The sequence below is a fragment of the Meriones unguiculatus genome, chromosome 14 (genome assembly GCF_030254825.1).
Source record: "Meriones unguiculatus strain TT.TT164.6M chromosome 14, Bangor_MerUng_6.1, whole genome shotgun sequence".
NCBI classification, from domain to species: Eukaryota; Metazoa; Chordata; class Mammalia; order Rodentia; family Muridae; genus Meriones; species Meriones unguiculatus.
In genome coordinates, this window is record NC_083361.1 from 38,851,968 (window position 1) to 38,867,959 (window position 15,992).

Genomic DNA, 15,992 nt, shown 5'->3' on the forward strand with positions numbered 1-15,992 from the left:
TCTTTTTACTTGACTGCTCTTCATTGTCCCCCACTACTCTGCTCACTGCATCGCAATGCTCACAGCATTAAACAGCTAAATTCCTAATCGTCTCCTAATATGTGTCCTTCCACACACATAATACTTTAACTGTCATTTGTGTTTTACACACACACACACACACACACACACACACGATTATTATATACTTTGAGACGGAGTCACATATATCCTGGCAGGGCTCAAACTCACTGTGTAGCTAAGAACGACCTTGAATTTCTTGCCTTTACTTCACAAATGCTGACATTACAGGTGTGCACCACCATGCCTTGGTTTTTATTTTATTTGTGAAGGGGATTGAACTCACCTTTGGGCATGGTGAGCAAGTAATTTACAAACTGAGCTACATCCCCAGTTCCCCCCAAACAGGATCATTTTATATACATTCTCCATGTCTGGCTTATCTCAAGATTCTATGAATCTCCGATCTCCATCTCACTCTAATCCATTTTTAGCAGCTACAAAACACTGAACACTAATTATCTGATGTGCATATGTTTTTATTCCCTCCCTAAGTCTTTCACTTTGTCAACTGTGCCATAATAAAACTTTTTAGCTGCATTGGACTATATTGATAAGCCTGCTTTTGCTCCTGAAAGGGTGATAGAGTATATTTTCCAAAGGGTGACTTTGTTTCCATTGTTACAAGTGACCCTTGGTCCCCATGCCCACTCCCAACCAAGCTGAGAAAGTAGAGTGAGGGACCTCAGATGTCCTTGAAGCTTCTTTACAATGTGTTCTAAACTTCCCTGCTTCTGTGGCCAGCACCTACTGGCCTGCATGCTGCTGCAGTGACATTATTGCAGACTTGGGAGCTAGTACCCCGAAGGAGTCTCTGGAGCTGGAACCTGCAGTACACAGAGTCCTCGTGGTAGACTCTGCTGGGATGGTCTGGAGAAGGAGACCTGCCTTGATCTGTCTGTGTCCTTTGGCACCAGGGATCTAAATGAGGACTGGACTGTGATGTGAAGCTGAGTACTAAGCTCCAAGCTTCTGCCATGTGTGCTGCGCTTTCCCTTCATAGAAACAAAGGTGCCTCTGAACACACTCACAGCAGCTTCAATGTTTGGGCACTTTTTCTAATAATAAGAATAAAAATAATGGTAAACACTTGATTGTTTTGTTAGCCAAGGAGAAAATGAGTTCACAGTAGCTATCTTTCTGGAAAGTTTTCTGTTCTTTGTATCTATTTATCCACATTGTACTTTCTGAACCAGCACAGCGATCTGCTTTTTTTTTTCGTACCATCCATCTAGACAGAATAATAGCAATAGCCAATCCTCAGCATGCCAGGTAGCTGCAATCCATTCACTTCTTGTGCACATTCTCATTTATCCTCAAGCCCCTCTCCACCCTGCTTAACTCTTGTCTTTATTTAACGAATGGACAATATTCTTCAAGGTCACAGAACCAGGAGGTAGTGCAATTTGTCTGCAGAACTTAGATTCTTAACAGGATACAGCAGTACAATGACAATAGGCAGCAAGACCCAGGCAGACAAAATACTGCATGGCTTCCTGACTGTCAAGCAATGACACCTGAAATGCACACAGTGCCCTCACACGCATCATCTGGAGAGGTTGTAGGTGTTGACACACACGTATAAACCTCGACTAAACAAAGACAGTTCACACCACGCTTCTTTCTTCTGTATGGTCTGGGATCCTCAGAGAATTCTGCTCTGATGCCGGCTCTGCCTACAGACCCTAGGTAAGTTCCCTGGCCTTTCGGATGAATCACACTGCAGGTTCTTCCTTGCACCAAACGCTGACGCTGATGGCCAGAGAAGGCTGTAGCTGCTAGCACTGGGCGAACAGTGGAGCTTGCTGTAAAACACCCTTTTCTTCCCCTCCTCACTTCCTTCCAGAGAGAAGGAGGGCAGCAACTTGGCTTAGTATGGATATCCTCTGGGTGCTCTCTGCCCGAGTTCCAGCTGCCTTTTGAGTCCTGGCGCAAACACCAGCTTCATTGCTATAGCCAGACAGTTCTTTTTCCACTAGGCTGCCCCAGCCGGGTGGTGGACACGGTCTTCGCAAATAGCTATTTATTTGCTTATCTGCAAGGAAGGAGGGGAGAGGGGCAAGTGATAGAGGACAAAATCAATTACTATTTTTCATCTTTGACAAAGTAATTAAGGCCATAGCGACTGGCTAATTCTGACCGAATGGCTCCGCACTGATGGATGCGGATTTACAGCCTCCTTGGCTGTGATGCTCGCCGGCCCAGATTATCACTCTGAACAGGCGGCAGAAGAGGCCGGGGGTGGAGGCTTAAGTGCGGTGGGTGACAGACTTTTCACCCGCCCATTTCTGCTTATTAATTAATTAATTAATTAATTAAATTCTGCAGCCCCCTCCTTTGAACCTTGCAAGAGCTGACACACAACTGAACTCCAGGTGATGCACCTCAGGGCCTGCTCCGAGCTTCATTGAGGGGAGGGAGGGGGTCGCTCTTTTGGCTGGTCACTATCCTATCAGAGTGACTCCTCGGTGTCTAGTTTCTGAACCCTCTCTCCATTCTATCTGCAGTCCCTCCTTTCTGGAGGATGGAGGATGGGCCTCTGTGGAGCCTGAGCCTTAGCGGGCGCCAGCGTCACCCGCCTCTGCAGGGCCTGATTAGCCCCATGCTTATCACTTGGCCAGGAGATACGTCAGGTCTGGACTGAGTGGGCACTGAGCATCACTCAGGCTCAGCAACGAAGTGGGGGTGGGAGTAGAGAGGAGAAGTCCTGCACGACTCCGCCACCTCTGCGCAGCTGCCCTTTGGCCAGGCGCGTTCACACGCCCCGCTGACTCGGCGTCAAGCGTTTGGCAGGGGCTGCTCGAATGCAAATTTGCGCACTGGCCAGAAGCTTTGAAGTCGTGACTATTTGCTGTCAAAGTGGCCCATGGACCGCAGAGCCAGACTTGAATCTAACTGGAAACAGGTCCCACGGACTCCATTGAGGCCAAGGATCTTGCTCCTTCTTGTTATCTGGGGATATTCCTGGGATTGTCATTCCTGCCCGCTTCCAGAGCCTTCCTCAGCCAGAGCACCGCAGGGTCCCACTCAGCCCCCTATTTCTCCTCCGAAAAACTCCCCATTTCTCCGCTGCCTAGAGTGGGTGGAGGAGTTAGGAATTTCTTTGGCGTTCAAATTATCTTCTGACTTTAGATTTCACTGCGCTAACATTGGAATAATTTCTGAAAGGCTCTTAGCAAACTTAAATGCGATAATTTCATAGAAACCTTGCAGGTAGCCTAAAAGTGAGAGTTCAAGAAAAGGCTATCTCGAACCCGAAAGACGATGGAAGAACAGGGCTCCTCTTCACCTATTCACCCCATCCCACCGCGCCCCCCTCCTAGTGCAGACCCTGAATCCACGTGGCTGTCCGGGGAGAGCTGTCCTGTGAGCCAGGCTCACGGAGACCTCTTCTGCGCTTGGAGTCTTGGAAGGGTGAGGGAGGAGACAGAGCTGGCTCAGCAATGCCCCTGGCGCCCACCGCAATCTGCTGCCACAGCCTGCGTCCTCGCGGCTGCAGCAGCTTTGTCCAGGCTCCGCAGGGAGACCTGCCCAGTCGAGTGCAACGACTTGGACCCGGAGGCAGTAGGCTCCGGCTGCGCTGCGCGCTCGGCGCTTTCCAAGCTTCACAGTCCCGAGGCCACGGTTCCCTAGATAGGCTGTCAAAACAAGAGAGAGGGAAGGCATATTGCTGCGAATCCCCTTCTAGTGCAAAGCGCAAAGCACTCCCCCCTTTTGTGATTGTAGTTGTCGCCTAGTGCCCTAGGTAAAGTCCTTGTCCACCTCTACATAACCTGGCACTCTAGTGCCTGGTGCACTCCCATCTGAGCTTCCCCGGAGGGCCAGCCCTGCCCCGGGTTGCCTGGATCCTAGGTTGGGGTAAAACTGCAGTCTCCAATCAGATCCGACTTGAAAGGATTTTTTATTAAAAGGATTATGGAGAAAGGATGGGTTTGTAAGTGGCTGGAGGACTAAGTCGATGTTAAAAATAAATTTTAAAAAATTTCCAGAAGAGCCTAAAAAAAAAAAATACAAGAAACAGCAGCTGTACCCAGTGTTAGCGGAAACAAAACAGAGAAGCCAAAACCAGATTTAATTGTTTAACAAAAACCTAGGGTCTTTCCCAGACTGGCTTTCTGGAAAGGCTAGGATGCAGGAATCTAGACTCCACGCACTGACCAGTCAGGCGCACCCTCACCAAAGGCAGGACCCTAGCCTGGAACAGGCGTTGCAGATTTGGCTGGACGCTGCGGCAGGCCCACCATTGTGTGTGTGTGTGTGTATGTGTGTGTGTGTGTGATATTTTGGAATTGGACTGAGATTCAGGGAGAATGCAAGTAAATTTGGTGGGAGAGGGAAACTGATTTGATCCCCTCCCGCCCTCACTACAGCCAAATGTGTTTGGTTGGTGGCTGCACCTTGCCTTGGAGTCTTGGGTGCAGTGGGACGTGTCTCTCCCATGTTTCCCTTAATTAGGAGGTGGCAAACTTTTCTTGTTCCCTCCCACTGGCTTTGGTTTAGTAATCAGACCCACATGAGTCACGACAAGCACGCAGCCCCCTCCTGCCCGAGTGACAACAGGACAGCGTACTCCAGGCTGTTGTCCCTTTAAAATCCGAATCCAAAGGGGTAATGATTTATCAAACGTGTATTATCAGGAAGATGTCAAATGAAGGGCACCTTGCTTCCCACTGACGCAAACCCGGCCTTTCCCGGGGAGATATAGAAAGCGCCTCTTGTTTCAGGGCCAAACCTAGACCAGTGGTGGGTTTTACTCTACGATTCAATCTGTTCGAATCAGACATGGTGAGTGCTTTCTTTTATTCTCTTAAGAGGAAAGATGGATGTGGGGATAAGGATGGCAGGTTCGTTTTGGGGCATTTCTTTTAGGAAGTATTTCTTTTAGGAAATACCTGTGCAATAGGAGAAAGCAGAGAACTATTTTCGAAGGCTTAAGTCCGGGTGTGTATGTGTACTTGGTAGCTTTGCCTGAGGGCAAAAAAGGTTCCTGGTGCTGCCTGCCTTTAATCGGATCCCAGGCACTGTCCGTGGTGCTGAAAGTCAAGATTAGCGCATCCGCGAGCTGCTCGGGGTCCTAGGGGGCTGTTGAAAATGCCCAGGTATTGGGTTTGGTTCAATTAAACTCAGTCTGTGCGTTTGTGAAGCGGGCTAGAGCAGAAGCTTTCGATTGAAAAGAAGGTAATTTGATTATTTTTACGGTGAAATAATTATTTATACTAACATGAAACTCTGAACAGTAACACCAGCCTTGAGGAAGCCAAAGGAAACCTTGGTAAATCTTTACGTTTAAAATTCAATAGAAAGAAAACTAATGCAAATTATTGGTGAGTTTTGGCCCTTGGTCAAGAGTAGGGAGGAGAAGGATATTAGATTCCCGGGAATGGACAGCAAAATAAAAATACTTGGAAAGACCCATATACATTGTAGGGGTCTGGAATCAAACAGAGTGTGTAAGGGTCAAAGCCAGTTACTGTTTTGTGTGTTCCATCTTGTTTATTGTTTCTGTGGTAGGCTGTTTGTTGGTGGTAATATTTGATTAAAAAAAAAAAAGGAAAGCCTTTATGCTTGTATTTGCTACTTGGGCGACTGAGGTAAGTTTGGAGTGCAGGAGTTTAAATTTACCCATGTGGCTCCCAGCCCTGGCCTATGCCAGAGCGTCAGTTTTGTGATCACAGCTTGTCTATGGGAAAGAGGAAAAAAAAAAAAAAAAGGCTATGTGCATTGTTGAATGACAAAGGAAATGGGGCGGAAAATTAAAGAATCTTTTCACAATGGTGATGGGGCTGTGGTACCCACAGCCCTGATTTGAAATCCACAGAGGGCAGGGCGCTTTGGCTGTAGGGTTATTTCTATCCTGCCTGCCTGTCTCCCCCTGCCAAAACCAGCCGTGCTTCTGTGGAGTTCACCCTCCGCCGGGGAGAAAATATTAGCTCCTTCATGTCCCCGCGATACGGACGGACGGGACTGGAGAGACGAGAAACAGCGGTTCCATTTGCTCCCCAGTCTGTTTTGTGTCTGGACCCGGAAAGCGCGCATCTGGACACGCAGATGCATACATTTTATTCTTTAATGCTGCTGTGACTTTTTTGTTGTTGTTGTTGTTGTTTTTGTTTTGCACGAACTTGACGCTGTGTTTGCAGGATTGCAGTCCTCCCAAGGAAATGAATAAACAACCAGCGGACAGCCTGGAGGCAGCGGGGCCGGGCCACCGGGATAGCCCTCTAGCACCTAGGACCAGCCCTGAGCGGGAGCTGCCTGCCGCGGCCCCCTCGGCCGCCGCCGCCCAGCCGCCACGTGTGCCCAGGTCGGCTTCCACCGGCGCCCAAACTTTCCAGTCTGCGGATGGTAAAGCCTGCGACGCCCAGCAGTCCGGGGTAGGGTTGTGTAAACTCAGCAGCCCCCGGGCACAGGCGACCTCCGCGGCCCTCCGGGACCTAAACGAAGGGCACAGCGCACAGGCCAACCCCCCTTCCGGGGCGGCTGGGCCGGGCAACGCGCTGCATTGCAAGATCCCAGCTCTCCGTGGCCCGGAGGAGGACGCGAACGTGAGTGTGGGCAAGGGCACCCTGGAGCACAACAATACCCCAGCCGTGGGCTGGGTGAACATGAGCCAGAGCACCGTGGTGTTGGGGACGGATGGCATCGCGTCCGTGCTCCCGGGCAGCGTGGCCACCACTGCCGTACCGGTAAGCAGGTCGCGGCAAGAGCGGCCGCGCTGCTTGCTGCTCTCCAAGCGCGCGAGGGGAGCTGGGCCCCGGCGGGTGCACGTATGCTGATGGGGAAACGGGTTGGCAATGCCAGGCGGTGGGTGCTGGAGGCAGCTTTGGGGCTTCTGAAGCTCGCACTGCTGGGGCCGGGGCCGGGGGTGGGGCGGGTCGTCAGCTAAGGTTTGGGGAGTGCGAGTGTGCAGCGGCTGTGCCAGCAAGGTTCGGACGTGCCCTTCCCAGCCTCAGCGGCAGAATCGGTGCAGATCCGTTAAAAAAAAAAAAAAAAAAAGTAAATTAGATTCTGCATCTTGCAACAGATGCGAGTGCCCACTCTATCAATGTCTGTTTTTTTTTTTTCCTTCTTCCGTTTCTTCAAAACCAAAAACTCCAATTTAAAAAGAAGCACCGTGTCAAGCCTGGGTGGTATGGGAGGGGCATGTAGTGTAGTTTGAGGGGCTCTCCCCTGGGAGTCAACCTGACTACCCGAGGACTCTTTTAATGAGCTGCTGAAGTGTATTAAATCAGTCTCCTAACCCAGGCCCTTCCAAACCTATCTTTTTTTTTTTTTTAATTTTTCTTGCATAAGCCCTCTCAATTGTATGAGATTCAGTTCACTCCCTTCCCATTTGGGTATCTCCTGTATTTACCCCCTTAACCAGAGAGAGGACAAAACCTACAGAATGAATCCTAATCTCTGGACCAGGGGTCAAGGCAGTCTTCCCTCCTTATTGGCTTTTGTTTGTTTCCATTTCACCGCAGTGATTTCTCTTCCTTCTCTGATTTCTTCTTTCCCCATGCTGTTGCAGGGACTCTCCTTCAAGCCTGGACTCAAGGGCTAGGTTTGTGACCAGAGCGCAGGCTGAGAGTGGACTAGATTATCACCATGTGCAATGTAGGGATTACAGAGCCTTCTGTCCCTAATCATCTGTAGCCCAACCCTCACCCCAGAATTTACATAGTAGAAATTCAGCCATTCAGTCATCAGGGTAACTAGAAATAACCTTGCATTTACATGCTTCTTTGCTTTGGGAGTTTTTCCTAGGACACTGTTCTGTGTATTTTAGGTGCTTTTAACAGCATGTACCCAACAGTGGTGTGGAAAATGTTTCTTTCGCACACCTCCCTTTACCTCTGCACTGCGACAAAAAGAGCTGAACTCCCTTACCCTGTCAGTGGTGTTGGTGTTGGAGGGTGGAGCTAGGGGTGGAGATAGTGTTCAGGAACAGCAAGGGGACTTTAAAGAGCCTGAGGGGCCTGAGTGCCAGTGTTTCAGCCCCTCCTGACACTCACTCAGCCCTTCTTCCCCTGCCCTTAGGCCATCATCTCCCTTCACCACCACTGCTTTCTCCTCCATGACCTGGAGAACCTTGGGAAGCATGCCAAGCTGTAACTTGCTAGGTGAAGGGTGACTGGGAAGCAGGTTACACCAATGGTCTGGGTGTCAGAACACTTTCAGAGTTCATACAGGGTGGCCTCCTCATTCATTTTGTGGAGGCTTTCTAGAATCAAGTCCATGGAGACATAAGCCCAGAGAGTCACAGACTATGTAAGTTGGCAGATGCCGCAGAGACAGCTAATCAGAGCCACCCCCACTCCTTTTAAAGATGTGGACACAGACTGAGCCCAAGCAGCGTTCAGGGAGTTGTCTCTGCTTAGCAGCAAGATGTAGAACAGAAGTCACGGTTTTGGCTACCCTGTCTCTCACCACATCAGTCTTCTCTATTCTTTCTCTCATGTCAGCTCCAATTCTCCATCCTGCCCATTCCCTCTTTCCAGAGTTGAAGGATGCACCTTTTAAAATTAGCTGACTGGGCAGGATTTGCCTGTAAGCTTTAGCAGAGAAAGTGAGGCAGGGGCTCTGGCTGGCTTTAAGCATTACAATTATTTTTTTCTGGCACACATTTTGAAGAAAGGGCTGAGGAGGAATGTGCAGTGAGGGTATTTTTGAGGGGTGGGGGAGGACTCGGTTATGAACCTGCTTGCTGGGAACTCCAGGCATGATGTTGGGGGTCTGCTTGCCAAACGAACTCCTGGTGAGAGGTTGGGTGTGAAGGGACTGGTGTGCTTGGGGGAGGCTGCTTGCTGGTGTGCCCTGACTGTAGGATTTGGGAAGCAGGGTTAGAGGTCTGATTAAAGTGGATCTTTAGAATAAAGTTTGGGGGCCTGCTTGCTGAAGGACTCAGTGCGGGGTGAGGGCTCTGCTCGGAGATGCATTCTTTCTTCAGATTGGGGATCTTGCTTGCCGATGCATCCTCTGTCGGAAACTGGGGGTCTGCTTGCGGGGAAGGACCCTCAGCTGTGGGGGGGGGGCGGAGTGGGGCCTGCTGAGGGCCTACCTGGGTCTGCTATCCGACAATGTGCTTTTCCGCCCTCAGGAGGACGAGCAAGGGGATGAGAATAAGGCCCGAGGGAACTGGTCCAGCAAACTGGACTTCATCCTGTCCATGGTGGGGTACGCAGTGGGGCTGGGCAATGTTTGGAGGTTTCCCTACCTGGCCTTCCAGAACGGGGGAGGTATGGCTTTTCAGCTCTTTCCGCCTGCGGAGGGGACGGGCACTGGAGGGTTGGGGGTAAATCCGAAGACCTTAGGCAGAGGTTGGGAGGGAAGCTTGGGACAGCCTGGTCCTCTGCAGGCTAGACGGCAGAAGCAAATGGAACCTTCTGGATTTAAGAGCGGAGATGGGCTCAGCTGAGGCATAAGCCTCACTCACGAGGGATCTCTATTGGCCCAGACTGGGGACTGGGTTTTCCGGCCAATGCGCTTATAGAAGCAGGGGTGTTCCAACTCGAGTCACGAAGCAATTACAGGCTTGCAGGACCGAACTTTAGAATCCGATGCCCTGCAGTCCTGAAGGTCAAACTGTCTGGTTTAAGGTTGTAAGTGGGAATTCCTTGGCTAGAGACTGTTTAAGAACAGGCTCCAGCTGAGGAGGGTGCAAGCGAGCAGTGGAGAGCTTGGGGTGTACCTACCTACTCAGAGCTCTCTTAGGAGCAGCCTGCCCCACCACCGCCTTTTTTGGGAAGAGGCAGGAGATATTTTGATTTTAGTTAAGTCATTTAGCAAAGGTGACTCTCCTTCCCGCCGTGCCCTCACTGTGTGAAAGACGCTGCCTTTGAAAGAAGAGTGGGGGCGCCAAGGAGCATGCCATAGAACTCACTGGATCTAGGATGTACCCACCAGAAAGGGACCCAATGTAGAACCCAATGTAGTCAGGGTTCCTTGGCTTGACATCTGAGGTCCAAGCGAGGGTCCAGCTGATCGTCCAGGACAGCTGACAAGAGCCTTTCAGGAATTCACACCTCTCCTGGACCTTGCTCTAGGGAGCAAGAAACGCTCCCCTCTCCCAGTCCTCTCTGGCCCAATTTTAGGTTTTCGGTCCGTTCCAGGGGGCATTTGGTGCTTGGAGTGGGACTCGAGCTTCAGCAGGGGACAGTTATGGTCTAAAATAGAAGACGCCCTCCCCCACGCCCAGAACCTCCAGTTCTGATTAAGACACGTCGATAAGTACTAATGCAGACCGCGGAGTGTTCGCAATCAGGGGTGCCCCGAAACTGATAGGATGTAGCCCCCCCGCTGGGTTTCCACCCCCCCCCCAGCAGGGAGTCCCCTGGCCCGACTGCAGGGGCACAGCGGTGGGGTGCTGGTGGTGAAGCTGCAAGGGCGGGGAAGGGGATTTCCTCGTGTGGGGATGGAGCGAGGGGAGGGATTCCGGCAGAGCGCTTTCGACCAACCGCGTTGCTCGCCCTTGATTCACCCGACCCTGAGGAATTAAGGGGGCAGTGAAGTAACGTGGAGGCTTTGTCTGCAGTGCAGCCCAGACGCCTCACAGCCCGCTCCACCTCCTCAAGACAGGAAGGGTCACACAGTGAACTTTCCTTTTTTCTACCCAGAGAGAGTAGAAAAGAAGCCCAAGCCTACATCCCAATAGTACCTGGCTTCTGTTGGGACCTTCTCGGCTGGAGGCTCTGGCAGGAAACGCCCTTCTGCCTGACCAACCCGGAAGAAGTCAGGGGAAGGAGGAGGAAAGTAGTTTCTTCAGCCGAGCGCTGCCGTCTGGACTCTGTTATCTCTAGTCTTTAAATTGACCTTGACTCATGAGAGGGTATTCCCTGGTAATTCCCTCTAGACCTGAGAATCCTTGCAAAGAAAGAACGCCCCAGAACCCAGTAAGGCAGCAGAGACTACCAGCTTCTGCAGCCTTCCCCAGGCCTCTGAGGAAGAGAATTGAAAGAGAAACGCTTTGGGAGGCTCACAGTCTAGACAAAACATCCACATAAACATTCTGAAGAGAAGGGTGCTTGGGGCAAACCCAGAAGGAGGGCTGACCTCTGAGGAGTAAGTTGTGAGAGAAGGAAGTTGAGAAGTGTGTGAAGATGCTGCTGCCTGTGGGTGATGGTGTGGGTGGGGACTTGGATGAGCAGAGAGGACATCCAGTTGCCCACAGGCAAGCTTCGGTGGGGTGAAGGTTGATGCTTTCTTTGGATTATTGTACTGGAGGCCCCCAAATCCAGTACAGCTGAGTGTAGATACTTAGAGAGCCTGTATTGATGGGAATTCACCAAATCTGCCTCCAATGAAAGGCATGGATTTGTGACAATGTGGAAGGACTTACTTTGGGGGTGGAGGTAGGAATCAAAGCCTTGTAAAGAACACAAGACTATTAGCATACAACTTCTGCTTGGTGGAAAATTGAGGCAAGTGCTGTAGTCCCACGTTTGGTTTTGGAAGAAGGCGCCTTCTGTTGAGGTGGGACATCAAAAGCTTCTTCAGTTTGCTTAAGGAGCCCAGCACCAGCCCAGAGGGTTAGGGGCAGAGCCTTGCCTAGCCTCCTGACTCTTTCCTCCCACTTTTTTTTTTCCAAGGTGCTTTCCTCATCCCCTACCTGATGATGCTAGCGCTGGCTGGCTTGCCTATCTTCTTCCTAGAGGTGTCACTGGGCCAGTTTGCCAGCCAGGGCCCTGTGTCTGTGTGGAAGGCCATCCCAGCTCTGCAGGGTGAGTCCAGTTCCCCATTCCAACTCCTGGCTCTGCCTCCCTGCCACCTTCCAGTCTTAGGGAGGGAGGCCTACTCTTTCTCCCCTCCCCTTGATCATTTCTGCCATTGTGGGGGTCGTTGGCAGATTGTCTTCACTTTCCTGATAGACAGAGTCTACTCCACTCTCTGTGCACCTCCACTGTGGAGCGTCTGTGTGGGGGTGAGTCTTGCACAGGGTTTGGAATGACACCAACACAGACACTTTCCTTTGCAGGCTGCGGCATTGCGATGCTCATCATCTCTGTCCTCATAGCCATTTACTACAACGTGATCATTTGCTACACACTCTTCTACCTGTTTGCCTCCTTTGTATCTGTGCTGCCCTGGGGCTCCTGCAACAACCCATGGAACACACCAGAATGCAAAGACAAAACCAGACTTTTGCTAGGTAAGTGTGGACATGCTTTAGCGCTATATGTGTCCTGCTCAATAGTTGCTATGATAAAGCACCATGGCCACAGATGACTTTTAGAATAGTTCATTGTGAGGGACAGTGTGGTGACTGTTGGTAGGCAGGGGTTGAAGGAGTGTGGACACTGAAGGATCACATCAGGAAGCGGAACAAACTGGAAATGGGGTGCCATAGTCCGTGTTCTACTGCTATGAAGAGACACCATGATCACGCCAGCTCTTGTCAAAGAAAGGGTTTAGTTGCAGCTGGCTTATCGTTTCAGAGGCTTAGTCCATTCTCATCAGGGTGGGGAGCATGGCAGCATGCAGGCAGGCTTGGTGCTCCAGAAGGAGCTGAGGATTTTACATCCAGAGCCTGCAGACATGCAGAGTTTGCATTGAAGGAAGGCATCTCTATTGTTTTTCTCTTTTGCTCTTATTTGAAACTACTCCATGTGGAGGCTGGGTGTGGTGTGTGTTCCATGCCTGTGTGTGTCAAAGTACTACAGTGTAAACTGTATAGATATGGGCCGATATCTTGGGACCACACAGTAGGCAGCAGGCAGAAAAAGAGACATTGGCCTTGTGTGGGCTTTTGAAACCTCAAAGCCCACCCCAGTGACACAGTTCCTTCACTGAGGCCACACCTACTCCAACAAGGCCACACCTCTTAATCCTTCTCCAGTAGTGCCACTCCTTGGTGACTAAGCATTTAAATATACGAGCCCACATGGGTCATTCTTATTCACACCACTACATGAGGTGAGGCTATAAGCTCTCAAGCCTGCTCCCAGTGATGTACTTCTTACCAGCAAGGCCTCCTAAGCCTCCCCAAAGAGCACCATTAACTGGGGACCAAGTGTTCAAATACATGAATCTATGGGGACAACTCTCATTGAAATCAACACATGCCATGTAGTCTCAACATCCCATATCTAAGTATACAGTGTACACTGTAGTGCTTTTACACACCCATGAACGTAACACACACACACACACACACACACACACACACACACACAGCCTCCACCTGGAGAAATTTTGAATAATAGCAAAACAGAGGAACCGTAGAGATGCTTCCCTTCAGTCTAAACTCTGAGCTCATGGTGGTGTTCAGAAGAGGGGCATGGGGCCTTGCACAGGTTCCCAAGTACAAGATTTCACTCTCTGGAGGTGTGACTAAGGCATAGTGTCCCTCAGTATCTGGAAGACTCAGTGTCTTCATCACTACTGTTCTGTTGCTGGCTTCCTCCGGGTAGACTATCGGCATCTAAACCTAGTAGTTGCATATCAGAATCACCTGGGAATGAGCAATGCCACTTAAAGAACAGGCTTGATGAATTAAAGATCAGGCTGTGGCAATGGCCCTAGGAAACAGTATTTCAAAAATTTCTCAGATCTGGACTTAGAGCGTACCTCAGTTGATACAGAGTTTGCCTACCATGCATAGAACCCTGAGTTTGATCCCCAGCATGGCATAAACTTGGCGTGATAGCACATGCCTATGATGCCAGCACCCTGGATGTGGAGGCAGGAGGACTGGAAATTCAAAGTCATCTTTGATTGCAAAGCAAGTTTGAGGCCAATTCAAACATGAGATCTGGTCTCAAAATAATATACAATATTTTTTTTTGCTCAGATTCAAGCCAAGGTAGAAACTATTATGCCAGAAGTTGCTCACTTGCTTTTTTTCCTGTTGGGATGGGAGCTGAACCCAGACATGTCAGCCATCATTGAATCATCCCCCCCCATAACAGCTTTTGACAATGTGGGCCACACTCAGTTTTGGAATGGAGTGGTCCGCCCTCTTTGCCCCATACAGTGGTTACCTCTAAAAATCTGTGATCTTGGAGAGACCGACTTTATAGCTCTTCACAGAATCACAACCAGCAATCAGTTGCCAAATATCTTCTTGGAAATAACTGCCAAGTTTAGACCAAGCACACTTTCCAGGAGCTGCTGTCTAGAGTGGAGAAACGCCTCAGGTCATAACCCATCGCAGAGCCCTGCTTGTCCTTGCCAGACCATGACTGGAAAGGAAGTTCCATTCCAAGAGTAAGGGCTGGACCAAGCTGTTGCTTTGATTCAGGATGCTTCCTGGAGCTTGCCTCCGGGACTGTGTGACACAGTGATCAGTGTCCCGCAGCTGTCCCCCCGGTGGGGGTCACTTAGAAGTATACAAGCTGCTCCCAGTGAGGTCCACCATTATCAGTGCAGCATCTTAGCACGTACAGAAACAGGCACCACCACAGCTCTCATTGATTTGCCAATGCTATTACGGACAACAAGCCTACATAGGCACTCCTTTATTATTTCCATTTTAAAGGCGAAGAACGTTGGGCATAAGCTCTGAATTAGGTGTCTGCTCTGATGTGGGCACTGGAGGCTAATATACATGCCTTTCCAGGCCATGGACTCATATCAGTGCTAAATACTTCCCAGTCTGCAAGGCTGCATCATAAGCGGTGTTTCCATCCCTCCTGAAGAGAACCTAGGAATTGCAGGTGTCAGGTGATGACATTATTATTATTATTTTTTCAGGTGGCTAAGTGGATTTTTAAGCCTACACTGTCATTTTCAAGGTAGCCCCAGGTCTGGACTTTGGGCCATATGACCCCAGATTTTTGTATTCTATTCTATCAAGTCCCAGTTGTTTCCTAAGTGATGTCTATGGTTGATATTCTGTCTGATAAAAAAAAAAAAGATTATGTGCACAATAGTTAAGCTATTATTGTGATGATTCTACATCTGGGCATCTGTGCAAAGGGAAATTAGAGGCAGGTAAGCACTGCACAAAATGGTTAACTGCAACCATATTCCCAGTGTTGGAAAACAGTAGAGTCTTAGTATGTGAGCAAGATCCACAAAGTGCATTAGATGAGCAATTAATTATGGCTCATCTATATGGTAAGGTATTTTATAATCATTAAAAACAAATATTAAAAAAAGCATGGAAAAGCCCTCACCACCTCATATTAAATGTAAAAGCATGGTATGTTTATAGTGGGATTTTATCTTTATTAGCAAATCCTTATGTGGATGTAAGAACAAGAATGTTAGCACTTTGAGGCCACGTTGCTCCACTTTTTGTCATAGACATGCATTTACTGTGTCTGTTATGTGTGGTATTTATTCTTTTCAAAGCTACCTGGGTGTTAGAGCCTGGGGCAGGCACATGAACAATGCCTCAAGAGACAGACATGAGCCTTCCCTGGTTTAGCTTCATGTCTCTCTCCACGTGGCTTGAAGGAAACCTGAAAGGAGGAGAGATGAAGGCTTGGCGTGGGTAGGCATCTACTCACCAGCTACACACCATTAAAGCAGCCCAGACACAGACAACGGGCAGCTTTTCCTGATTATTCCCAGGAGCCCGTGAGTGAGTCAGAGGCCACTGCATTCTTAGCCAGTGTTCTAATTTTTTTTTTGTTAAACAAAAACTAAGTATCCGTTTTCCCCAGGCCCCAAGTTTCAGCCTCTGCATGACGTGCACGTGTGTGGGGTTAGGTTCTCCTTGCTAGGGTGTCAATTATGTTGGGGTTTTTGAGGTGACCTAGAAAAGGTGTCAATGGCCTGAACTACAGAGACACAAGTGGCCTTAGAGCCCTCCTACTTGGCCCAGCTCTTGGGAGTCCAGACAATAGCGTTCTCTACAATGCCATCTCTAAGATGGACACACCAAGCTAGGCTTCTTTGGGAAATGGACCTGTTTGTCCCTTCCTTCCAGCAGTATTTCCCGGATGACCTCCCAGGCACCCCTTCAGCCCCGTAACCCCTCCTTTTCAAAGCCAGCCTGGCATCCA

General features: G+C 49.7%; 1 protein-coding gene across 2 annotated transcripts in view; it reads left to right on the plus strand.

Annotated features, from left to right (window-relative positions):
- Positions 1–4,567: 4,567 nt before the first annotated feature.
- Slc6a5 (solute carrier family 6 member 5) overlaps positions 4,568–15,992 on the plus strand; it is a 49,004-nt gene continuing 37,579 nt past the window's right edge. The window contains exons 1-5 of one of the 2 annotated variants that reach the window (XM_021642236.2): positions 4,568–4,845; positions 6,201–6,746; positions 9,143–9,281; positions 11,631–11,762; positions 12,017–12,190. In XM_021642236.2, the coding sequence (XP_021497911.1) occupies positions 4,843–4,845; positions 6,201–6,746; positions 9,143–9,281; positions 11,631–11,762; positions 12,017–12,190 (994 nt within the window). In that variant the 5' untranslated portion in view covers positions 4,568–4,842. Of the gene's footprint in view, positions 4,846–4,998; positions 5,239–6,200; positions 6,747–9,142; positions 9,282–11,630; positions 11,763–12,016; positions 12,191–15,992 lie in introns of those variants that run through there. The other variant, XM_060367218.1, reaches the window with a different exon arrangement.